Raw genomic sequence first — 26,995 nt, 5'->3', positions numbered from 1 at the left:
AGATTAGGAAGTATAGAAGTAGTTCTTTCAACTGTTTATAAACATGTTTACAACTAATTGTATACCCTGTCAGTCTTTTCGGTGTAGGCATCTACGGATCTTTTTCTTATATGGACAACGTTGGCTCAAAATAACATAATAAAATACACTTGCATTAAATTGCTTGCATCTGCCATCAATAATAATATGCTTGGGCTTCTATATAAATATGATTAAAAAAAAAGAAAAACAACACGTCCTTATAACGCAACTTGAAAAAAAAATAGACAAAGCAACCCGTCGCAAATGCGGTCGTTCCTATTAATATACATTTTTTCAAAAGTCTTACATGGTCACTTAGCCTGAGTAAAATTTAACGATCTCAACTTTATTTAAATGTTTGTTTAATGTTTTAAAATTTTATACTAAGTATATCAATTATCACAGATTTATCAATTTACATTATAGAAGTAGAACATAGTGATGCGCGATGAGCTAGGTTTATCGTTTAAATATTATTAAATTATAGACAAGCAACGTTTTAGCGCTGTCCGTCAGAAAGTTTTGTTATAGATCAATGGCGGGCCGTGATTACAGCTTTGATGGTGCCGCCGCGGAATGCAAAATACAGTTCAAAGTCGCCGACTTACGAGCTGTGTTTAGGTGTATTATTAGGGTCATATTTTATTCGATACGAAACAAGATGATTTGTGAAGCAATTAGCATTTGCTAATTATGAGATAGATATATGACAGTTTTTTTTATGTCCATGGCAACGAGGGTTACGTAAATAAATGTTAATATATTCTACCCGAAGCCATTTATTTATACTTCGTTATATTATTATTTATTCTGTATTTATTCTTATACTATCAAATAAGTAATTAAGATCATATTACGAAATCAATCTGATGAAAAAGCTTCAAAAGAAATATACATTAGCTTATTTTGTAATTCGCATCAACGAATTTAAGAATGTTTCCTTAAAGATTATTCAAAGTTCATTGAACTCAGCGAGATACATTATACCTTAAATAAAACAATAAAAGTTATTGCGTCATTAAATCATTACGCGTAACAATTAGACGCAAACATTGATTCTATAAATAAGCAAAACTTGCTGTAAGAGCTGTTTATAAAATATCATAAACTAACAACCGGTCGCTTGCTCGACTTTTATTGCAAAATTATTCAAAACAACTATATAAAATTAATGCTTATTATAATCTATACTAATAACGAAACTTTGACGGCCATCTTTTTTTATCTCAATCAGTTTTTTTTTGTTTATTTTGGTTTTTTTTACATAAATTACATTCCATTAAAAAAATTATACATAGCCTTTTACATTTATATCTAAAGAGGTTAAATTACATTAAACTGGATATATAATATAATATTTAGAAAAAAAATTAAAGCACAAGTAAAATCGCAAAACCGAAGTAATATTGTATGTTGTACTAGGGATATATTAAATCGGTTATGGTGTGCTAGTTTGTACTTTGTATCCATGTAAAATTTACGGCACATAAATTGCTTGTGAATTAATAATACAAGTCGTGAAGTTGTTACGGACATAACTCGACAACGCTATTATAACTTGTACAGATAATATATACATTGCTTGAATTAAATAGATTTTTATTATATTCGAAATTTAAAATAATTGTTACCTAAATTCATAACACGTGATATTTTGCTTCCAACAAAAAAAAAGGTGACGATTATTTCAATTTTCAGTTGAATAATTATATTTTACGCATGCATATTCACCGTTTGTAAATATATTTTAATGATTTTGTTTATTCGACAAGTCACCAAGAGATGTTCCATTTACATTTGAAAATTTATCCAATACTTGATTGTTTAAAATGAGAAGAATATATTTACGTTGCCGTTAATACTACACAATAATAATTTACAATACCTAATAATTTTGGAGACAAGACGAGGCGTAACTCATCAATCTATACGAAAATATATGTCATGAAGATTGCATTAATTAAAGCCTATTAAAAATGAGGTTTGTTAAATGAAAATTACATATTATGTATAATGAGGTAATTTTCCTTTACATATCTATATTTTTATTATTATATAAAATCAATGTTTTATTAAGATTATTGTAAGTTTGATTGTATATAATTGATTACTCCTTTAGTATGTTTCACAGTGCTGGTCGTTGATGTGTACGGTATGCGCAGTTCGCACATCAGAATTCGCCACGGACATCGGATTTAACGCGTTCTTCACACGGCTCGAATGTTAGGCGAGTTAACCTCATATAAACTCTCGTATTATTTATCGCTTAAAATAATGTGCAGTGTTAAGTGGTTTATAACGTTACGTATTTAAGTTATTTAATAGTAAATTATTATTTATATTACGTTTGTACATTCGATTTATTAGTGCGGACCATTGAGAAGTTCAGCGACAAGATTTGTTGGACATAATATTTTGACGGGGAATAATTATATTAACTAACCATTTAAATTATATTTTGTCTAGGTAGAGTATATATGGAAGGACAAAAATTAACAATCCCTGTTCGAGCCCTATAGAATTCGATTCTATGATTTTTATATGTGTGTGTGTCGTGTTCATATTAACTGTTTATGTATGTATTTTTACGTTTTACATATCTCGCATAAAAAAACTTTAAGTTTGATTCGGCAGGTTTTCATATCATAAGAACTGATCAGTTAATATTCATCTTGCGTGTGCTAAGAATGGGTACAACAATAGCTAAACGCTTCAGGGTCGGAACTGCAACTTTCTAATTGCAAGACAACATTATTGACATACAAAATCTCTTAATTAAATGCTTAAATAGAACTAATTCGAATTCTATTTGAAATTATGTTCTTAATTTAAAGATTTATCGCCTAAACTATATGTACCTACTATTATTAGTCTTTATATCTATTTCATATCAAGTAAGTAGTTAGAGCCGAGATGGCCCAGTGGTTAGAACGCGTGCATCTTAACTGATGATTTAGGGGTTCAAACCCAGGCAGGCACCACTGAATTTTCATGTGCTTAATTTGTGTTTATAATTCATCTCGTGCTCGGCGGTGAAGGAAAACATCATGAGGAAACCTGCATGTGTCTAATTTCAACGAAATTCTGCCACATGTGTATTCCGCCAACCCGCATTGGAGCAGCGTGGTGGAATATGCTCCAAACCTTCTCCTCAAAGGGAGAGGAGGCCTTTATCCCAGCAGTGGGACATTTACGGGCTGCTAATGCTAAAAAGTAGTTAGAATAACTTTTTTAGTATTAATGAACCTATATGACATTTTCTCTCAATTCAATTTGTCAGTTATACGGATTTATCAAAAAACAGGCTATACTATGTATAGTAGGAAACAAAGTCGCTTACCGCTTATTTCCCTATGTACGTCTAGATCTTGTCTTAAAATTACACAACGGATTTTGATGCGGTTTTTTTAAATAGATAGATTTTTACAAGAGGAAGACCGATAATTTCAGAGGTTTTTGAAGTGATGTCGTAAATAAACACATTTTTGTGCTTACATTGCAAACGTTGGTCAAAAAAGGTCTTCAAAAAAGTCCGTGATGGTCTATGTCTATCTCTTAGGGATAACCCACAATGACCGTTTTTTATTCTTTTTAAGATAAATAATAGTTTATTTTCGAAGCTATTTTAAGCAATACAGCATTAATCCCTATCCAAATAAGTACCTTAAACACATTGTGAATTTATATAGAATATGGCCCTTTACAGCATGTAATTTAAATGAATATTTTCGAAGATAGTACAGATTTACAATGCATAGCGATTTGTATTATTTAATGACTAAAAAACTGTAAACTTTGTAAGACATTCTGTAGTATATTTAGTATTAGCATTGCACCCGTTAAGCCGGGGCCAATAAAACATACAAACTCCATTACGCTAGTATACTTATAGCAACTCAAAAAAAAACCTGTTTGTTAAATCGCTCAACAATGTATAATCACCGATACATAAGCGCAACCCGAACGCGGTGACCGCGTTCTATGTAACAACGATCTCGTTATCATCAAATTTATGAACACTACTTTACATACAATCGCCTCTTATTACTTACAAGGTATAATAAACGGTCTCGAATTGTATTGTTTAAAAATATATGATAATAAGGCGATACATAAATATTGAGTCACGAAAGTTTATGTTGAATATGAAAGAAAAAAAGAGATGAAAAAAAAACGTATCTTTCGATCTTAGATAATTTTTCGTACGTAAAAACCATCAATCAATAAAAAATTGTCTAGTCGTTCAATAATCTTATAAATGAAGTACTAATTTCTTAACAACACAATAACTCGATTATTTCAATTATAATATTTAAATTTGAAAATTATGTTTGCAAATGACAAAAGCGTCTTGTTATCTTGATTAAAATAGTAAATTCCGAGCAACCTCCTTCGTGTCTTCTGAACTCTTCTCCGTCGCACATGACACTGGTGAAATATCTTGACAAAAATAAAAAACCATAATAATAATAACATTAGAATAACTAGCTTATTAATGTTTAGTACATTCATAATATACGAATACTAAAAAACGTAATAATTTAATTATCTACTTAATAAATACCTATTTAATTAAAAAAGATTTTTTGAATTTATAATCTATTCGATTACGATCTTATCTTTAACATAATTATATATTTACGTACTGTGATTAAACAATATACATTCATTTTTTATTATATGTCAGTAACAAATTATACGAATTTAAATTCTTGTTAGTCCCAGTTATCTCAGATCGTAGAACATGACGTAAATATATCTCTCTAGTAAAATAATTTGTAGAACAAAGTAAGTTGTCCTTTACTAACCTAATGAAATGTGTTTAAGTGTGAAAAAGACAGAGATAACAATAAAAGCCATAGATAGTTGGATCCCGTGGCGCAGGCATGTGCATCTGCTTAGCGGGAAGCGAGTGTAGGAAGAACAACAACGCTATAGAGTGGATATATTTATTATCATTTTCAATTTAAATATTTTATCAGAACGTTTTAAACTTAGTTCATGTATTTAACAGAATTATAGGTTAGTTAAGAAGAATTAATTATTATTTTTGAATAAAAATGTTATAATTGCTTAATTAGACATGAAGCAAAATAAGTTTTGATATTAACAAGGTAACGTAAAATAAAATTTTCATTCTCATACAAAGTCGAAATAGAAGGCGCATTTGATGTTTATTTATCTCAGTTAAAAAAAATAATCAAACATTTAATCATAAACCTGTCTAAACATTATCCTGTTCGACGCATCCCAAGCCATTTCGGGCGGCTTCGGTACCGTGTTTAAATTACGACTGTCGGGATTTCTGCTTACGATCAATAAATCAATAAATATATGCGGCTGTGTCCGTCCGTCCGTCGGACATTAATGGAAATCACTGTTTGTTTAGGACCGATCTCTGTGCCACGGCTGTTATTTAACGGGAGCCATTTTGAAAAAGCAAAATCACCTATTTCACGAAACACATACAAAACAAATTCACATAATATAATTTTAGTGTAATGTTATGGTTAGATATACAAGATAAACACTGTGTAAGCATGACTTATGCAGCTTTCAAATATCATATTACACAGCGTGGCTCTGTAAATGTATTTTTAGAATATATCAAGAACAAGCGAACGTATGAACGTTCTCATTTAAAAATAGTTTCTTATTTAGGAATCTTGTGTTTATGAATAATAATTAATTTTATAAAGTCGGTTGAAAGACATTTTTTTTTTAAATAATATTTTTTCTTTTTAATATAATTCGTAACAATAATAATTTGATAAAACTAGGACTTTCGAATAATTATGTTGTTACATATCTAAAAAAAAAAGTTAAATATTCTTTTTTTTTTAGAACAACGTTATGACGTCGAATCTTTGCGAAGCAATTTCAAATATTAATATTATTAATAACATTCATTTATGAAGCAGAGTCAACTTCGCATTTGCTTTGCACCAGTCCACATAAACCATTTTTTTCGCCGGCCATCCCTAGCAAAGTGAAACAAAAAAGCCTACCTGCTCCCCAAATCCTGCCATCTACAATCCCTCTTTTATTTAACCGAACGTCGCAACATTTCAACTTGTCGTATTCTTCCAAAACGAATAATTTACCAACAAAGGATTTTGCCGTTTTCTAAGAACGAACTGGCCTTGTAAATCTGAATTTGAAAATAGTCTGGGTCACGTAAAGAATGGGGTTCTTATTTTGAAATTTAAAACAGGATTTACTGTTTCTGTTTCCGATTCTTATCGATCGAATTCGATGTTTGGATATATTATATTATTAAACATGAGAAAGACTGCGAAGTATAAATTTCCTTAAGCGTATGATACATTGAATGCTTTATTATCCTAACGGAAATGTCTCGAGATGGTGTCGGTGGTGTGAAAATAAGCTGTGAAAGCTTTTAAAACAACGCAGTGGTCGCCTGGCTCGTTTGTAGGAGTAGGCGCTAAATGCAGGCGCATCCGTTGATGTAGGGTGACTATTTTTTATGTCTTTTTACGAGACTTATACTTAGAATTTATTTTAATAATATTTTTATGCAGAATTACAAATCCTCAAAACACCATGTTTCTGGTTTGTTTTGAAAATATAAATCTGACAAGTTACAAAACTATACCTAAAATAAAATACAAAAATTAGCAGATATTTAATGTAATTAAATAATTCGTAGAAACTTGATCTCTTATTATTATTATCGTTATAAATTACATTTTATCCGAACACAATATAGATGCAAGAATATTAATAATCATTTAAAAACCAAGCTAGCTGTGTGTATAATAATGGTTACCCTCATATTCTCAAGTTTACACTGCGCAAACGATCTCACTGTTGTTCTCGGTAAGAGCTTTTACTTACCTCAGCGACTTGAGATTGCTAACAAAACAGCCTCCGTTTTTAAAATAAATCAATTTGTACAAACTCCATTAAAATTATGTAAAAAAAAAATTCAGTAACAATAATTCTTTTATTTTACATATTTCAACTAACTATTTTACCTCAGCGATGTATGATGTTATAATAACTAAATAAATAATATCAACTAATATAACAGCTTAAGCAAAAATGTTGTGTGATTTATAATACATGAAGAAACAGCCAAACTAATAATGCAATCTTTTCTATTCAGTAAACATGCACATAGCACGGCCATTTCAAGCTTAATTTATAACATGATCTTGTTTTGTACTTGCAACAAATTGCTAGAGATAATAAGAAGCTGGTTGCAATGGCTGCCTACCTAGATATTAACGTCAATTTAAAAATTCCTGTCAAACATCGCGTTCCGAGGTGGGTCTACGTATAACCGTCCTTAATTACATGGCTATCCATCATCGAAAACCAACAAACGAGGTTGTTTCAGAAATCTTGGCCCACCCACTGCCGAGATATAATTTGACTGGCCTTCGGAGCACGATTTTACGTGGAACTCCGTTTAAATATGTCGAATTATATAATAAGAACCAGTTTTATATTGTAGAGGACATAAAGTCAGAAATCAATCAAAGATAATTTTGTTTGCATGTTACTAATTGTCAGCTACAGGTTGATAATGTGCAATTTTTTGATCGAATATATTTTTGGAACATTCTACTGTTTGGTCAGTCGAACAAAAAATGAACGAGTGTCGAGTCACCATCGGAGTTTTTTCAACGATCCTATTACATTTTTAACATCTAACACATGCTTGTAGATCTCATAAACTGGATCGTACAGATTGTATTACAGATTACGGTAACCCAATATACGAGAAGGAGAAAGTGATAAATAGTGTAATTCAAGTTCAAAGTCGGGCGAGTATTGTATAACAATGGAGATCGTATCGCTGCACCACGAGCCTGTACTGCTCGTCGTGTTGTGGGTATATCTGAGCGTGCATCGTACTTAACAAGCCTTATTTACTACAGTATACGTAAAAGGTTTCAATAAATCATAGAAATTATAACAAAGAAGGGTTCATGATTTTTTTTCCACAGAACATATTTAAATTACGTTCGTTTAAAATATTAAAAATTTGTTTGACAAAGTAATATTAACGTACAAAAAAATAACAAGATATAATATTTAGATATCAGTACGCAATGGTACCTTGTTAATTATTCAAAATATTTCTACATTAACAGGCCAATAAATATTCAACAGAAAGCAAATAAAACGCTGTTGCATCTACCACTCCCCAGTATACTGTGACCAACAAAGCGAGTTCCAATAATGAGGATCGTTCGATAGCATCTCGGGCGGCGCGATCACCGTAACAGATATGCAGAATCCTTTCTCGGTTCCTTTGTGATCTGAGGGTAAACACGGCCGTCGGGTATTTTACTTCTCAACAATCCCGTGATCTTGAATTTTAAACCACTTCGAAATCAATGAGGTTATTTTTTTTATCTAGACCCTATTAAGACTAGACCGAGAATAATTAATAAACTCACTCCTATTTTATGTGTAATTATACGACATTGCTATAATGATGTTTAAGAAAACTTTAATATGTTTTTTTAGTTTTTATTCAATTAAACAAACTCCGCCCGAAAGTATTTTAAACCGACTTCAAAATCATATTTTTTTTTAATTGATACCATTAGCTCAATCAACCTATTGGACAAATGGACGGATCTACTTAAGGCTTCGCCAAAACATTCGATAATTTAAATGAATTAATCGTTTTTCGTTCAGTTTGAAGTTATTAATCTAATCACTCTGATAAATCTACATACTTGGGTAAACAATAAAATCAATATTATACCCACAATAATCATCAAATAATAAAACATAATCAATCTGTAAATTGTTACTTTCAAAACAAGGATTTGCGGCCTCGTTCGAAGTATCGTTTGGTTGTTACGAATGAAAATTATTCTGCCAGTGCAAACTACAGTGATTACGTTGGAGCGAGCCTCAGGGAACGACGTCAGTGCTTATTGCCGGATGATTGAAGACCCTCCGCCTTCGATGCAGTCCTTGCGTGAAAGAGATAAAATATCCAATAATCGTAAATGTAAAAGAGAAGAGAACAGTTCAGCATCTGATTAGCATCCCAATTACGGCGCGGGCGCTGTGGGATCGAATCTTACTTGTAGTGCTGATAGATAGGGTATAAGAAATATTGTCGATTATATTTGTTTACTTTTTTTTGTAACATTGGTAGGCATAAGAGCCGTCTGATGGAATTGTTACTACTGCCGAGACATTGGCACGCTAAGAAATTCCTATCATTCCTTACATCGCCAGTGTGCCGCCAACTTTGTGAACTAAGTTGTTATGTCTTGTGCCTGTAATTGCACTGGCTCACTCACCCTTCAAACCAGAACATAACTTTACTAAATATTGCTGCTTAGCGGTAGAATAAATGTTGAGTGAGTGGAAAAACAATGCCCTACCACCAAGTTGTTGTTGACTAAAACTAAAAAAATTTTTCTGTTGTAGTTATTTTCCTACAAAATGTTATCTTATTTAGGTAGGTATAAGTACCTTACCTTATAGTAAGCTATGAACATATTAACAAGAAAAAATTGTCATTAGTCCTTGTAATCGATTGAGCTGGAATAAAAATAACAGACAACTATCTTAATTGTTTAGCAATATTAATGCTTCCACATATTTTACTCGAGAATATTTTTTTTAATCTTCATAAATTTAATTTATAAGCTAAATAAGTTAACATTTTTATCGATAATTCTTTAGTCCGACACTAGACACAACCCTACTAACGAGCATACCGCTCGGTGCAGGGCGGAGAGTTCGTGTTAAGATTACATCAGCTGCCACAAGAAAATTTAAAATAAACAAGAAATTATGAACTACACCAAGACTAACTTTCATGCATACGAAGTTGAAAAAATAATTATTTCAAAGATCGATATAATTATTGCAGACTTATATCTATATTATTATCTTATTGGCTTTATGGACTTTATAAATAAATTACATTTTATTTTAATATTTTGGCTATTCCCTTTATTAAATTGATAAGTTTAATCCAATATTGAACAAAGTTTGATCCAATTTACACTTCCAGAAATAAAATTTATTGTTTAATCTTCTCTATCCACACCAGGCTTTTAAATCATTACACGAACGTAAAACTCTTATCATGTATGAAAATAAAAACACGTTTAAAACACCGTATCTAATGTAATATTTCAGAAGAGCCAGATGTAACGTAACAAATAATTTTATTGTAGGAACCGCAGCTACGGTATTCCTTCTAAATGAAAATAAAATTACTGTTATTTACGAATAGCATGATGATACAATTGCATAGATTTAAATTCTCTAAACTGACGCGATTATGCTTTGTACCGTTAAGGTAAGAATACATCTAAAATAATTTAAGTTAACTAAAAGTATAAATAAAGTATAAACACGTATAAGTATAAATATTAACTACATAAAATGATATTATCGCTAACCATACTTAAACGGCATACATAATTAATGTATTGTAGAGGAATACATTTTTAATATCCAATTTTAGCTATGCATATGACGTAGATATAATTGTAAAAGCTATCTTGAAACTAAAAACTAATTTGTAATATTTAAATAAAACTTTTAATATAACACTGTTTTTATGTACCATAAACATATGCGATTTGTGTGCACGTAGCATTACAGATCATCGCACCACGTTCAAAAGAAAAGAGCTTGCGCGCGCATGGATACAAAACCAATTTGATATTTCTCATTACGCACCGACCACAATATCGGGTACCAGCTAACTATTTCTGATATGTCATTACAAGAATATTAACTTGCTGTTATAAACAAAAAATCTATCTGGTGGTGTCTATTTTTATGGCAGTGAAGCAGATTAAGCGCTTTTATAACAACAATTTTCGCTAATAATATGAACCATTCCCCTTCCATAAAATCAACATCTTAATCTATTATCAAAATAAAAGTACATATTTATAAGCACTAAATTATGAAAGTAAGTTAATCATTAATAATTAGCAATTTAATCGAATGTATTTTTTATTGTAAATACGATATGCCGTATAAATAAAAGATATATTATATGCGATTAAAACTATTTCCTCATTATTTTAATCACTGAGTAAGTAAAAGGTATTCCAATCGAAATAGGAATAAAGATAAACAAACCTTAGACTTACGTATTATATGCCATTTGCTAAAAGGTCAGCTATATGTATTACTAAGCAGTAACTTTTGATTAATAAATATTTATTAATTATAATAGAATATATACATTTAAATTTTACTTCCTACCTAACATTTGTTGACATTCAAAACGCCAATTTTTCACTAATCCATAATGAATATCATAGATTTTGTTCAAGCTTCGATCAAGGATATCGCGACAAATCGATGTTCAGTTATAACAAATTGCTTATCAACGTTTTAAGTAATATGAAAATGCGAGATTTATCTTTATATCTTACTCTGTTATATATTTTATAAAGTACAGAATCGTAATTATGGTATAATTACAGAATAAATTGATGATCCTTCGAGTAAATTGGTAAAGTGATTGATGATATTTTTAATAATATTAATGAGTATGCGTAACACGAAATGCTCCCCTGACGCCAAGCCTTTCGCGTTGGACTTGACAGATGCACTTAAATATATTTCACGTTCCTTTTAAAAAATATTCAGCTTGTTTATTTTCATTTTGTAATCGTTTAAACTTGTATTGGGAAGAATTTAGCGAACGAGACCGTCAGCGTAAGAAAAAATGATTCATTCGAACGCATATAAATAAGAATAACAGATATACAAGCGCGTTACAACTATCAACAGCGAGCATTAATATCTGTCAGGGGGCCCATCAGATATGCTGCGAAAGAAACACCGCTAAACATAAATTTACGTACCTATAGTTATCATAACGAGTTGGTTCTATATAACAAAAATAGAGGCTTTCTCAGAAATTAATTACGACCGCCATAGAGCGGGAATAACAAGTTTCCACGGCGAACTAGCGGTGACGATATTAATTAGGTGTCGTTTGAAATAATGGATGATTAAAATACGTTTAAATATAAAACTTTATTAGTATTATAAAATTTAAGAACATAGTATAAATAAATAATTATCCTTATTTATAAGAGATTACTTCGTTATTAAGAGGTTGCTTCAGGTTTATTAATAAAGTGAATGCATACTGCTATTTCAAAACCGATAATATATTTTGTGTATTCAGTAGGTATAATTTAAGAATATTATAGAAATATTTTTACTATAGTCTATTCTAATCGAAGTAGAAAAGATAAACAAATCTTAGATTTACGTATGTCTTGCGATTTGCTAATAGCTAAGCTAAATTGTGCACTTCTAAAAATTCTTTTTTAATATATCTTTATTTATAATACAACACTATTCCTATTATACTATCTACTTTAATTTTACATCCAAAATTCCGATAGCAAATTCGTTAACGCTCAAACTCTAATTTTGTTTTCATTTTTGCAAATCTATAATGATATCTATTCAAGCTCTCGACAAATGATATCCCACCAATTCGATGTCATGTCGCTTTTGTCTTCGTACGGTTACAAAATAAAATACATAGTATTTTATAAATTGAAAACCTCCTTAAAAATAAAAAATAAACCTAAGAAAGTCGAAATATTTTATATTTTTAGTTCTTTAAATTAAATACATACTGAAGATATTATGCAGGTACTTCTATTACATACATAAATATTCTCTTCCGTTATTATTCTTATAGAGCAATAATTATGATCGTAACATCATGAGATCATGAAGAATAAGATATTAATAAAACTGGTTTTAATTTTGTCGACGTGTTATGATTTCAGAAAATGTCTCATTTAGCTCGCTTCCTTTGCGGGTAAAAGAAATGGAATGCATGCCAGATGCGAGTCGCCAACAAAAAAATCAGTTTAGATACAAAATATTATTAAAAATATAATTTACCATCAAATAAATAAACGAATTAAATAATAACATTTATACAAAAATTATCATCTTCGTATTCATACAGTTAAATTTTATTTAAATAATTCAAAAACAAATCATGTCTCAAGACCGTAGATTGCGGCAGACCGGCAGAACTTTGAACTTTTCGAACTATGATCATTGTAATTTATTAAATATTTATGTATGCGTTCTTGTATGGGAGCTATCAAAATAAATACTTCATGTAAAGCATCGTTTATTTAATGAAGGCCCTGTAACTATAAAGAACCATAAAAACTGTATAAAATAGGTACATGTAATTAATGAGCTTTTAAAATTATGTTTTACTAAATTTAAAGCTTAAGTGAAACGGCTTAAAAATTTTTTAATAATGCTACTTTCTTTAGCTAGTGTCAATAAAATTATAAAGAAAACATTGAAGTATAATGTACCAACAAGAAGAACAAAGCTTTACGCGAACAATACAAATCGACACTTTCAATGAACATTTAAGATGTTCTAAAATTATTTCGGGGACGCAATTGCATTCCACGCTGTGTTGTCTCTCTGCTTTTGACTAGTTAGTTGCCTGTGAAGTGATTTATTGAACCTCGTTTATTTTATTTCTCAATTCCTTCGTTTTTTATGGCCCGTCTTTTCCACAAAAAAAATCAGAAACAGTTTTTCAAAGAACTCATATGATTTATGTTAATAGTTAAAAAACCTGTTCTCTTAAATTAAAGATTTAACTGAGGACGTGTTATAACACTGAAAAGAACGTTAAATTGTTTAGGTACCCATTATAGTTTCCATATGACATATAGTGGAAAGAAAGATCAAAGAAAATGCCGATTCTGAACGTTAAAAATTTCAATGTTTAAAATAATAATAGTTGACTCAACGTAACTGCACAATAAGCCCATTTGCTTTACATTTTTACAGAGCGTAACTCATTAATGTGAAAACAAAAGGTAAGCAGGTCCAGTGGCATTTTAAAGAATTCGAGCTTTACTATTCATATTTAAATAAGGCGTTCAGTTTAGTCAACTTCCGTTACAAAACCATGGATTCAATATTTCGTTAGTAGATGGTTACTTCTGGTATTAACGCATAAGCAAAAACGCACGGTGGAAGGGTGTATTGTGTAATCTAAAAGAGAAATGACAAAATATAATTGATTGGTGACAAAACTTAAGATTTATTGACGGGATTTCAATGTAGCAGGTACTGGAGATCTGACGGTGTAAAGACTATTGTAGTTACGCTCAGGTATACTATTGTTAACTTTGCAATTTTTTGCAACAGTTTTTAATTTAAATGCTTTGTTCTCAATGCTCCTTTTGCAAATTGTCTTCATTTCAAAAGATAGCAATACAATACAACATATTTTATTTGACACTTTGTTAAAAATTGTAACAAAGCATTGGATTTTACTTAAAATTTCACCGGATATTATATACCTATATTGTTAGATTTTGTCTCATCTATACTAATATTATAGATATAAATGTTTGTATTTTGCTTAATAATTTCAAAACTGTTTTAAAACTTTTGTTGCATTAGATAAACTATACATATATTGAGGAATATAATACCGATATAACCTCACGCTACGGCATACGGAGCGAAGGGAGCAGTGACCATAAGCATCCGTAAATTTGGTAAACTGTACTTTGGTTTTTAGTAAAGGGATGTTATGAACTCATATGCATGGAATAGGCAACGATAATCTTAATTACACGTGGATCTTAATTAACCGTGCGCCACTGTTGCAACATAGTTTAGATAGCAAGAAGTTTAAAAGAATATTTTTTCATAAAACTTACCATACAGAGGCTGCTAAGCCAAAGTAATACAGCAGCAAGAAGACGACCGCACAATTAGGATTGGCCAATCCGTCATGCGCAAGTAGCATCCGTGTTGGTGATGTGGAATCTTTGGCGCAACCGGCTGCCGTGCGTCCCGCTGCAGCGCGAACGCCCCACCCAGCAGCCGCCGCACATCTACACAGCGCCACCAGAACCAGAGCTCTTTCTCCTGCTCCACCACGATCTCCACAAGCCAACTGTGCTCCTATAGCCGCTAGAGTACATGCGAAACTTAACGCAGCCCACGTTGCAAGCCACACTTCTGCTGCCTTTCTCTCTCCCGTTTCCCATAGAACTTCCGCATCACAGAATTGCGCACAGCGACCAGATCCTCTCACCCAAACCCAACTATTCGGTTTCACGAGTCTTCGGCAACCACCTCTACCGACTGCATTTGTTGCATCAAGTGGGATAGTTCCCAATGGTGGTGCACGTTCGCCTTCACCTTCCATGCACATATGCTCATGATTATTCTCCGCTGGGAAAAGAGAACAATCTAGTTCCGCTGGCCACGGAAAACCGAAGCCTCGAAGGACTGGGTAACATCTTGCGTAAACACTCTCACATAAACCTCTACAGGGCCCGATAGGTAACGCAACCTTATCGGTACACATAGGAACATAGACCGCACACAAAAATAGATGTAGCTGCGACGAACATCCATACTGAACGAGTGGGCTAAAAGTTTGAAGTGTCACATCAGCATCTGCCTGAAGCGTGTGTCGAGCTAAGTTCGGCATTCCAGTTTGGTTGTATCCAATGTTCTTACACATAGCCACTTTAATAGGTTCACATGTCCTCACAGAAGCCTCTGCGGCTGTTTCGAAAACGAGAGCAATAGATAAAAATAACGATATTAAGCACTTCATTTTTTTATTTGAAACTGTCACATTACAAATTTCATTGTATCGTAAATATTTTCGCGCGCGACGACTACGATTGAACGTACGTACACACCGAAACGCGTCTCTAGACGTTATGACTTGTGTTGCGGTCAGGTCAGTCGCCACTCCGCGGGGAGAGCTCCCTTCTACAAACTACAAACAAAAAGGTCGGCAGGTATGCGCGATAGTATCAAAAGGAAAGGGAGGGAAATTTGAGGAGTCGTGACTCGTGGCGCGGTCGGCGTCCTAAGCAGAGTGTATCTTGTTAAATGAACAACTGTCCTCATCCTCGAGGCCGGCTCGTTAGTTGTTATCAAAACATAAAGACACGCACATACTGTAAATCTTCGTACTAATGTTCTTACATCGGACTTGATAAAAAAGTTTATAAAGGAACGTAATTTTTATTTTTACTTTATAATTTAATAAAAAGGATTTAAAATTTCAAATTGTCAGGAAAATTATGTAATAATACCTGACTAAAGATATTTTTTTTCTTTTTTTTAAATTGCAATTAATATAATACAAATAATATATTTATTATTTTGATACAATTACGTAATTAAAAAAAAATAGGACAATTTTTAAACCTACTTTAACACAAAAAAATAAAACGTTCAACATAATTATTTTTAAAAATGCATTTTATACATCCTTTAAATATAACGATGTATGTGGATAGAGCTTATCATTGCTATTGATATATTTTATCAATATATCGATTTTTAGATATTGATAGTTAACAGATTACATCGCGTTCGAATTTAACTGATATAGAGTTAATATATCTTTAGCGATCTTGTATAGTGTATTAAAAAAATAAAAATAAATTAATTTTGAAATTATTTTATTGTACATAGTTTACTACAATAATATGCATATTTTAACATAAATAGGTAAATATAATGGTGAATATTGTTAGTTTTACAAAAATTGGACCGAAATAGAGATTTGTGAGGTTATAAAGCTTACAGTCAATAGGTACCAAAAATACGCAATGGGATAAAAATAATATTTACATGGCTTCGATTAATAGTATCAATAAAGAATGATGTTCTTAAATTATGACTAAAATAAACGATAAATACTTTTACAATAATCTTATATCGTACAAGTTGTTTCACACTTTGTTTTACTAAACTAATAATGTAATATTTATTCTTTTATATTTTAACATCACCTAGCTTAACGCTGAAGTTATCAGCAAAAAATAGTTGCCAGACGAAAATCTTACTTTTTTTTATATATATATTTATATATATGAGACATTTTAATGGCAATAAAGACAATCATTATCTATCTACATACAAATCCCATGTAAACCGCATCTCAAAATCTTAAGTCTTTCCATCTTTTACATTTACAGAAGCTAATTCTAACGATAATATTATACAACATTCACATATTTTAGTTAAGATTTTTTTATTTCATTGTTTTTTTTTTTAAATTATTTTTTACAATAAAGCGTAAAAATAATAATATTAGGAATGCAATTTAAGCAATACTAGCGCCATTTTTTTTAATATATAAAAATAACTACTTACAATAAAATATGTTTGCGGAAGCAGATTTTTTTTAAATATATAATAAATACATAAATGCCATAACTTTGTATGTTTGTGTTTTCCTAGAAATAATTTATTCCATTTTTAGTAATTGTGCTATTGGTAAGTAGGATTGAGCCAGGTTAGGAGTAGAAAAGTTATTCGAAATATTCCGATTTCAATTAAATCTTCAAACAAAAATGAGTTTCAGGTTCAGATTTCATTCGTGAACAAATTTTCTCAGTAATATTACTATTAAGAAATATTCTGCAAAGCTAGAAAGATATATCCATGTAATATCCATGTAAAAATTTTGAGGTAGTTATTTTGTTGAACCAATTCACTAAATTTTATTATAAACGTTAAAATTGAAGGAATATATAAAATATCTAACAGTCGGTCCAGTCCATATATCCGCATAAACAGATTCTACTAAAAATATGCGAATTCTTTTCATGAAGTTAATTGAAATAATTACGACAATTAATACATCAAAATCATTAGAAAATACTATAGCCTCTTCAAAATAATTTAGCATCGTTTTTTATTTGCATCTCACATTCATAAGCAATGCGCTTTTTTTTTAAATTTTCTTAAAGAAAACGTGAATAAATCTTAATAATCTAAATAGTTTAATTTACAACTAAATTGATGATTAAGTGTAACGAACATTCTTGAGGATCCTTTAAACATTTAACATTTGTAACGTTATATCTAAATTATCTTTCATTAGCACTTAGGACCGAAGACGTTTAAGCCGTTTTCAAGTAAAAATCGATGAAAACAAATTACATACACTAGAATGAATAAATAAAAAACCGAATTTCGATTTTCTTATGAGATTACACAGGTATATAAAACAAGAGAAACGAGTACAACAAATATACAAATGGAATATTGCGGAATGGGGCTCGGGGCTCTCGGTGACTAGACGGGAGTGGAGTGCGCGTCGAGGCGCACGCGCAGCGCCTCCCGCTCGCGCTGCACGTCGGCCAGCTCGGCCACCAGCGCGCGGCACACGCGGTGCAGCACCGCGTTCTGCTCCTGCAGCGCCTTCACGTCCGGGTCCGCCTCGCACGACGACTCGCGCGACGGCTTGCGGTACACCTCGAACGCGCCGTGCATCTTCGGCGCGTCCTCCCGGTTGTAGCCGAAGCCCTCTCCCTCGTACTCGCGCGGCGCGAACGCGTCGGGCGGAAACGCGGGTTCCCCCTCGCTCCGTTGATTGACGAGACGTCGGGACGGAGGGGACGTCGCCGAGGGCGACATCCGCGGCGGAGGCTGCGGCGGCGGGGCGGGAGCTCCCTTGAACCGGTTCAGGTCCAGCGAGCTGGACCGGGTGTGATTACGCAGCGGGCGCGGCGGCGGGGGCGGCGGGGGGTCCTTCTTGGGCGCGTACTGAAGGGACTGTGGCCCCTCCTCCGGGTGCACGGACGATTCCCGAGTCGGTGGCGGCGGTAAGACGCCCGCGTTTTTGACCGGCTTTTTTGGTTGCGGTCGTTGAATCGATTTAATCTCAGGATTTCCATTCGGCGGCTGCTCGAGAGGCGGTTGCGAGTTGAGTCGCTTCGGGCTCGCCAGTTCGAAGGCGTGGGCGAAGTCGTCCCGCCGGGGCGACGTGCTCGAGCGCAGGTCTCCCTCGTGGGGGAGGGTGTTGGCGTCGGGCGTCACCCGTAGTGCGACGGGGTGGAAAATTTTAGGATCCCTCTCTAAAGCGGATTTATGAAAATCAAAATTGACTGGTTTGGGACCGGGGCTCGATACACTCGAAGTGGGCGAGTCGACAAACTTTGTCCATTCCTTATTATTCGCTTGAGGTTCAGGTTTGGGCGGGGTGAGAGAGGGTTGTCGTTCCTCTATTTTTTTGACCGGTTTACTTTCGTATGGATCGTTGTTTTCGGGTTTCGGTGCGAAATTAAAATCGGCGGAAGTTCCCGAACCGAACATATCGGCACCGAGATCGACGAGGTCAGTGGTGACGGCTTGTTGGGAAAAGTGTGAATCCACTTTGGGCACGAGGCAGGCCGGTAAAACGTCCGGCACTGGGATATCGTTCCGCCTCAGAACAATCAGATGCATGGCTATGCTAAACTCTTCCAGCGTTAGCATTCCATCTTTAGTAATATCAGATAACTGCCAAATTTTTCTGAGGTCTGGAACTGAAAGGCGAGACTTTTCGAAGAACAATCTGTAATACACGAGAAAATATTAAAATCTCTTCTAAACTACTAAAATAACAAATAAAAGAACTATAGTTATTTCACAGCTACTTATGCCATTGATTTCAAGCATTTTTCCCATTCAAAAGTTATTTTTCATATTGTTCTAGTCCTAGTTTATATTTACACCACTAAGTATCCGTCGTCAGCAATCAGAAGGATTGTCATGAAAATATATTGAAACGTCGAACCTAGCCGTTTGTCCGGAGAGCAGTCCCCGCTCTGGCCGCAACTGCGCGAACTGCGCCGCGTAGTGCCGCGCCTGCGCCTCGCTGATGGCGAAAATATCGCCGTCTGCTTCCCCTTCCTCCTCGGACGAGTGACGGTCCGACGATTCCTCTTCAGTACCTGAAATTGTCATAAATGGAATTTATGTCATTAATATCTTTAAAGTCAAAGATCTATATTAAATATGAGAGTGTTACTGTTACTTATTGATAGATAAAAATCTACCACCGGTTCGGAAATTCACATCTCGGACCTGAGAAGAACGGGCGAAAGAAACTCAGCGGGATTTTTTTTTAATTTATTTGTTTTTTTAATTTTAGCAAGTATTTATTTCGTGCACAATAACAATATACATATTTTCATTATTTGTAACAACCTGAAAGTGATTATCTCATTCCCAAGGTGTGCAATCAACTAAAAACAAAATTTGTGTTGTAATATTCATTAGCACACACTCTCTTTTAACTATTACTACATTTATCAAAAAATAAATATATGTGATCTTTGTGATATTATATATTGGAGTGTGATAATAAGGTATTAAATATTTTTTAATATATTTTTGATAAAATATTGGCATCGCTTTATTATATAATGGCATTGTTTTCATTCACCAGAAGCAAAAGTAAACAGAGCATATCATCTTTATTGGAATTTGTTTTTGCATAATTGTAATGTAAAAAAACTTTAAGTAAACAATCAATATCTATTTTAGTCTCCTTGACAAAGTAAATTAAAGATAAAAAAAATATAAGTAAGAATGCTTTTTTATTTTCAATAGGATCGTTGAACAATTGTTATTACACTTCAAGTGCAACGGTAAATAGATATAAAGATATTTCATAGGTGATTTAAAATATTATAATTATATGATTTTATAATAATTTGTTCTATAACTGTGAAGCTGGATAGTATAAAAAATAATTAATAAAATTAAAATATAATTATTCTAAAACGGCACCTTAACCTCAAATCAATATATTTATCATAGTAAGTAGTATGTCTAATAATAGCAACAACAAATTTGTTACAGCTGACCAAATGCCCATTGACCTCTAAAGTAGCTTCTCTTCGTACTGTAGTACTAGCCCTAGTGCAGTTACTTATACATTGAATTGTACTTTATTTCATATATTTCATGTAAAGATTTCCTTATGGTATTTCCCTTCACACACACACATAGTACAAAATGAATTACAATCACATGAAGTCAGCATTGTGCACCCAGATTTAAACTCACTTTTTCATCATCAATTGGGCCACCTTATCTCTAAGTTATTGTATGGTGAACAGTGATTATGTAAATAATTTCATAAAACCTGAAATCAGCTTATATTGTTGTATATATAACATTGTTTACCTAGAAGTCTAGTGTGTTCCTCAGCCGTATTAGTGGGCCACACACCACGTCCGGTCGCACTGTGCTCCCATATTGGATGAACACGCTCGGCCACACTATTGGTTGGAGTTGGACTTTCACTAGCAGTGCTCCAGGGTGAGCCAGCTTTAGCTCTTCTCTGTTACAATGTAATAATTCATATTGTTATTTTATTGCATTAATAAAAATTTTATTAATAGTCAACAACAAAAACAATTTTAATATTAAAACAAATATTGTAAGAAAAAAATTGAGGCACTCGATAATATGTTGCGAATTCATAAAAGTCATAAATTATCAATAAAACTTACATATTTAATATATTTACAATAACACTGTGTCATTGAATAAACACATATCTAAGTAATATTTATAGGTTGATGTGCCAATAAAATAATATACATATAAAACAATCAATTTCCACTTATTAATAATGTAAAAATAAATTCCTGTTCTGGTATCCTTAGTTTCAATACTAGATAAAAATTGTGTCCCTAATTTTAAATATAAAAATATAATTGTAAATATAAAGGTGTATGAAAGTTATTGAAATATAAATTAAATATAAACTAAGCAGATTGTATTGCATGGTACAATTTTAATAGAAGTTTTCATACAATAAACAAACTTAGGTTTTCATATAAATAAATTAAAGTTGTACAGTTTATTTAAATTAAAGTTGTACATATTAAAGGTACTATTATTTAAAAATATTCTTAACTTTTGTTGGAATAACTGAGTATGTTCCAACAAATGACAAGAATACTCGATACCCATTTAACTTTTATGTTTGTCATTGTATCCTTATCAAATTCCAATATAATGAGCCATCAATTAACCTACAGATAAGACTGCAACAATATTAAAAACACTTTCAGGTAACTAAGGAAATAATTAAGACTTGTAGATTTAATTTGAACAGTGAGAAAATAAAAAGTGACAAATATGTTATACTGATATGTTGAAAGTAAACAAAGATAAGATTTATTTGATTAACAAATTATAGAAGCATTTTCTTTTACTCTATACACTATTCTAGGTTGACTGTTTTATAAGCTAGAAATAGTAGACTTTATATATATACCTATATTGTATGTTATATTTACTGACATTGACTATTACTTATACAAAATTAACTCACCCCACATGATCCTGATTTTTGTGACATAGTTTCAGATTCCATTTCAGAATCAGTGCTCAGAGGCTCGTCATGAGATAACGTTTGTAGAAGATCACCATCTGACAGGTTTGGCAATAACCCTATAGGTTCATATTCTCCTAGGTTGTCTGCAAAACTTCTTTGCCTTTTAGATATATGCTGCTCTTTTGGAGAATTAGATAATTGTATTAAATCGGCATTAGCGTCTGCGTTAAGGGCCCATGTAAATCTCGGAAGTGGAAGGTCTAGTGGGGTGGAGAGCAGTTCTGGTTTTAAAGACATATTTGATTGATAAGCGGCTATTAATTTTAACGCGGAATAAAATTGATTCCTATTCATATGGTTCAATGAAGAACAGGTATTAGGTGCCACACTTATATCCATAATCTGTAAGGTGTAATTAAGTCAATCGTCAAACATTTTGTTAGCTAAATGTGTTTTTAAATACAATATTAATACAAGTTACCTGTCGTAATATATCATTTGGTACATTTGAAGATCTAAAAAGTTCTGTGGCTTTTAGTATAGGTATTTTCCCGTTTGATTCCTCGTCGCAACATAAAAACAAATCACTGAAATATCTCATTTCGGTTTCTGTCAAATTGAGATCCTCCATTATAATAAAAATACACCGTTATATTGTAATAAAAACTGTTACAGTTTATAATAAAACACCCAATAAATACGAATAACCATTATCTGTTAATGTAAACCATATTCATTGATTAAAAGACGGATTTGAAATTGTAACATCACAAAATTTACACGAAGCAAACGAATATGTCATTGACAGCTGCCCGACATGCCCGCAGCCATTATTTAGTACAGAATCTGTACTATAAACACAGATAATAATACCTTCAACTTTAAAGCTGCGCCTGCCAACTATGCCAATATATAATAATGTATTCGTAGTTTTCATTACTTAAATTTTTTATATTAAATTCATACAATTAAAAATTATATATAAATATCCATCAATGCCGAATTATTCGTAACCTAGAAAATCAGCTATTATTTTAATATAACATATTTTCCAATAAGATTTCCAATTTTCCAGTGTATATTTACTTCTTCGTTATAGTAAATTTAACAAAAGGCTGACGTTAAACAGCTAGTAAATATTGTTATTGAATAATTTAAATAATAATTAAGAGCCTCTACACCTTTGTTGCCTAGGCCCTCCAGATCTCGAAATTCAAGACTGCTAGCCAACCTTATTGCAGAGGAAATGATCTAACAATATCTACAGATACCAAGTTTTGAGATACAACCATTATATTATACACACAGTATATATCTACGTAATTATATGCTTTCATATATATCTTTATAACATACAAAATGATGTAATGATTTTAGTAGTAAGGAAAAATTGTATAACAGCTTTTTATGAAAATTTAAAACAATCTGTGCAGTCTAATAATTAGTAATACTTTATTAAATTGTGTACCTTTAAGCTGCCCAGCTTGAATAATTAAAATAATTAAAAGGGACAAAGGTTTATATATTATTCAGGTTGTAACAACGCTGCTACCTTTTATTTTCAAACAATAAAACTAACAAGTTAATTATTTAATCAAAACATTTTTTCTTTCAAGTCTTATTTAATTTAATTAATTATATAAGCATTAGCAATTATATAAGCAAATCAAAATATCAGTTTTGAAAATAACGAAAAGGGTTTGTGGTAAAAATTAAATACAATAGTTGACTATTATTTGCGATATTTTATTAATTTGTATTTATAAACATAAAAGTTAATTATAATATTAAAAATGGATAAAACTGTTTACATAGATCTGATAATTATATTGTTCTTGAATTATGACTATCATTTCCAAAATAACCTCTTTTCTTTTTATTATACACAATTACAGGTTGCATTTCAAGCATATCGCTACTCTCAAAGTAGTATAATAATTTAGAATACACATCTATACTTAAAACTTAACATAAATATAAGCGTCGGTAATCTCGACATTACAACATTATATCTCTCGATCAAATATAGTAATTTAATCCTTGGTCTGGATGTACTTGATGAGGTCAATGACACGGCTAGAGTAGCCATATTCATTGTCATACCAGCTGATCAGTTTGACAAAGTTGTCATTAAGAGAGATACCAGCAGCAGCATCAAAGATGGATGAGTGGGAGTCACCAACAAAGTCGGTGGACACAACCTGGTCTTCAGTGTATCCCAAAATACCCTTCATTGGACCTTCAGCTGCTTCCTTAACTTTTTGTTTGATCGCGTCGTAGCTGGCGGGTTTGCCAAGACGGACAGTAAGGTCAACCACAGATACATTAGGCACAGGCACACGGAAAGCCATACCAGTCAGCTTTCCATTGAGGGCGGGAATGACCTTGCCAACAGCTTTGGCAGCACCAGTGGCAGCTGGAATTATGTTTTGTTGGGCACCACGGCCATCACGCCATAACTTGCCAGAGGGTCCATCAACTGTCTTTTGGGTAGCAGTAGTAGCGTGAACAGTTGTCATCAAACCCTCAATAATTTCAAAGTTGTCATGGATGACCTTGGCAAGGGGCGCCAGACAGTTAGTAGTGCAGGAAGCGTTAGAGATAACCTTGTATGATGGATCATAGGCCTCCAAGTTAACACCGACAACAAACATTGGTGCATCAGCACTGGGAGCAGAGATAATGACCTTTTTGGCACCACCTTCCAAATGAGCAGATGCTTTGTCAGTTGTAGTAAAGACTCCTGTTGATTCTACAACATATTCAGCTCCAGCCTTACCCCAAGGAATAGCTTTTGGGTCCCTTTCAGAAAAGACTGCAATTTTGTTTCCATTTACAATCAAGTGACCATCACCAGCTTCAACGGTTCCCTTGAAACGACCATGAGTTGAGTCATACTTGAACATGTAGACCATGTAGTCCAGGCCAATGAAAGGGTCATTGATAGCCACAACTTGGGCTCCCTTTTCAATAGAAGCTCGGAGCACCAGACGACCAATGCGGCCAAAACCGTTGATACCAATCTTAGACATAATGACTGAAACAAGAAAACAAGTATTAAAAATAAATTGTAATATAATGTACAAAATTATAAAGATAAGTTAATTACTTATGTTGATGGTGACAAATATTCAAATAAAAATATCTCAGATGTACAAAATTATGAAAAGACTATAAAAATTTATAAATTTACCATGATTTAAAATGTTATATATTACTTTGCTTAATACTTGTCACAATTCATAAAAACACAAGTTGATTATTGTTGAATAATTTGCATACTGTTAATAGTAAAAAAAAAAAAAAAAAACTTTAGCAAAAGCTATGCCTATGTTATAACATTATGTTTGTATCATACAAATATATGTATGTAGGGAAATTATTAAAATTCGTTTTGTTATAATAACCTATTTAAAAACCTGAAAACAACTTGTTAACAGTATATGCATCGGCTTTAATAATTTAATGTAATATGCAATTGATTATTGACCTTCGCCAATGCTAGATTTGAAAACTCCACCTCTAACTAGTCCGCCCTATAGATGCCGGTAAGTAGAGGTCAATTTAAGGTCACACGAATGTCACAAAATATAATAACAAATTAGAGGTAAATGCTATTTGTAACACGAGTTTGTTAAAATGTTTTATACAAACTTGTTGAATTGAATGAACTATTGTTAAAAATCGGTATAAATTTTTTGACATGGCACGTAGGTGATTGCGGAAACTTCTATGGAAATCATGATGTAATTACAAAAATATCAATGAATATAAGCACTACAAACTATATTTATAACAATTAAAACAAAAAGTAAAAATAGAAATATAAAGTTATTTAACATTACATACCGGTTTTAATTTATATGGAATTGAAACAAACACGTCAGACGACACGTTCAACCACCGCAAGATGGAGAATGGAAATGTCAGCTGAAGGACAAACTGACAGAGATAGGATAGAAGTAGCCAATAACATAGACAAAACAATATTTTTTAAAGATTAATGTGTCTAAGATGACGCCTTACAGCATAGCTTTTTATATTTAACCATAATTATAAAGAACTTGTAATGTAAGGTTATATTTGATATTTTAAGTCGCCACACTCATTCTTATTTCTTATACTTTTTCTAATTACCAACAGGTGATCCTATTATAGAAATACGAAATACGTTTTTCCCATATGGTGACAGTTGTTGAAAAATTCCGTGTGCTCCAATAATACTGATTCGACAGAAGTGGTGTCTGCGGCTGATAGTAGGAGGTGGGGTATCAGTCAGACTCATGAGCTCCTGCTATCGCGAAATACCAGGCCCAGCGCAAGTATCGATGATGACAATTTGGTAATCACAGAAAGGTAGGTCGACGAATTTATTGTCAAAAAGAAGACAACCTGTGGGCCCACGAAGCTATGACCTTTCAAATCGAATGATAGCCAGCAGCTACCAGTGAGTCTGAATGAAACCTCATAGCCCGTACATGACCCGTACCGTGTCGCTATGTTTTTAATTTACGTTTGTAAACATGTTAAATTTTAGTAAGTATGCTACAATTTGTCTGTATAAATATATCCAAATTAGCATGAGGTGACAGTTTTTATAATTTATTGTAGCTAACATCTTATTTTGCTTTATTTGATTTAACATACATATTTACAACTATTATAATACATTTAATTGATTCTGCGCGTACTGGATTTTAAACTTCTTGGTGTATAATATCATTGCTTATTGTGAAAAAAAATCTTAGCTGCTATTCATCTACCTACAGTATTTTATTTATATCATAACTTCAATCATTTAATTAAAACAAAACTCAACAA

The 26,995-nt window shown here is 32.4% G+C and overlaps 3 protein-coding genes across 3 annotated transcripts in view; all 3 read right to left on the bottom strand.

The window, feature by feature from the left end:
• The window catches only part of LOC125069874 (frizzled-4), a 32,464-nt gene extending 16,756 nt beyond the window's left edge, over positions 1–15,708 (bottom strand). The window contains exon 1 of the mRNA XM_047679475.1: positions 14,736–15,708. Within this exon, the coding sequence (XP_047535431.1) occupies positions 14,736–15,646 (911 nt within the window). The 5' untranslated portion in view covers positions 15,647–15,708. The remainder of the gene's footprint in view (positions 1–14,735) is intronic.
• An 816-nt stretch (positions 15,709–16,524) lies between these two features.
• Positions 16,525–22,992, bottom strand: LOC125069954 (ralBP1-associated Eps domain-containing protein 1). The gene is made up of 5 exons (XM_047679583.1): positions 22,656–22,992; positions 22,172–22,576; positions 21,013–21,169; positions 19,616–19,772; positions 16,525–19,393 (listed from the first exon to the last, which is right to left on the bottom strand). The coding sequence occupies exons 1-5, from the start codon at positions 22,803–22,805 to the stop codon at positions 18,133–18,135; spliced, it is 2,130 nt and encodes a 709-aa protein (XP_047535539.1). The 5' UTR covers positions 22,806–22,992; the 3' UTR covers positions 16,525–18,132.
• A 907-nt stretch (positions 22,993–23,899) lies between these two features.
• LOC125069687 (glyceraldehyde-3-phosphate dehydrogenase 2-like) lies at positions 23,900–26,117 on the bottom strand. Its single transcript, XM_047679220.1, has 2 exons — positions 26,024–26,117; positions 23,900–25,211 (listed from the first exon to the last, which is right to left on the bottom strand). The coding sequence occupies exon 2, from the start codon at positions 25,204–25,206 to the stop codon at positions 24,208–24,210; it is 999 nt and encodes a 332-aa protein (XP_047535176.1). The 5' UTR covers positions 25,207–25,211; positions 26,024–26,117; the 3' UTR covers positions 23,900–24,207.
• Between the last annotated feature and the right edge of the window lie 878 nt (positions 26,118–26,995).

The sequence above is a fragment of the Vanessa atalanta genome, chromosome 16 (assembly GCF_905147765.1).
Source record: "Vanessa atalanta chromosome 16, ilVanAtal1.2, whole genome shotgun sequence".
In the NCBI taxonomy this organism is placed as follows: Eukaryota; Metazoa; Arthropoda; class Insecta; order Lepidoptera; family Nymphalidae; genus Vanessa; species Vanessa atalanta.
This window is presented reverse-complemented; position numbering and strand designations above follow the sequence as displayed.

Excerpts from the sequence above, each read along its gene's own strand:
- LOC125069687 (XM_047679220.1), bottom strand. The coding sequence starts at position 25,206 with ATGTCTAAGATTGGTATCAACGGTTTTGGCCGCATTGGTCGTCTGGTG.
- LOC125069954 (XM_047679583.1), bottom strand. The coding sequence starts at position 22,805 with ATGGAGGATCTCAATTTGACAGAAACCGAAATGAGATATTTCAGTGAT. Across the intron at positions 19,773-21,012 it reads GGAACACACTAGACTTCTAG|GTACTGAAGAGGAATCGTCG; the intron begins GTAAACAATGTT and ends TGACAATTTCAG. Across the intron at positions 19,394-19,615 it reads CTCTCCGGACAAACGGCTAG|ATTGTTCTTCGAAAAGTCTC; the intron begins GTTCGACGTTTC and ends CGTGTATTACAG.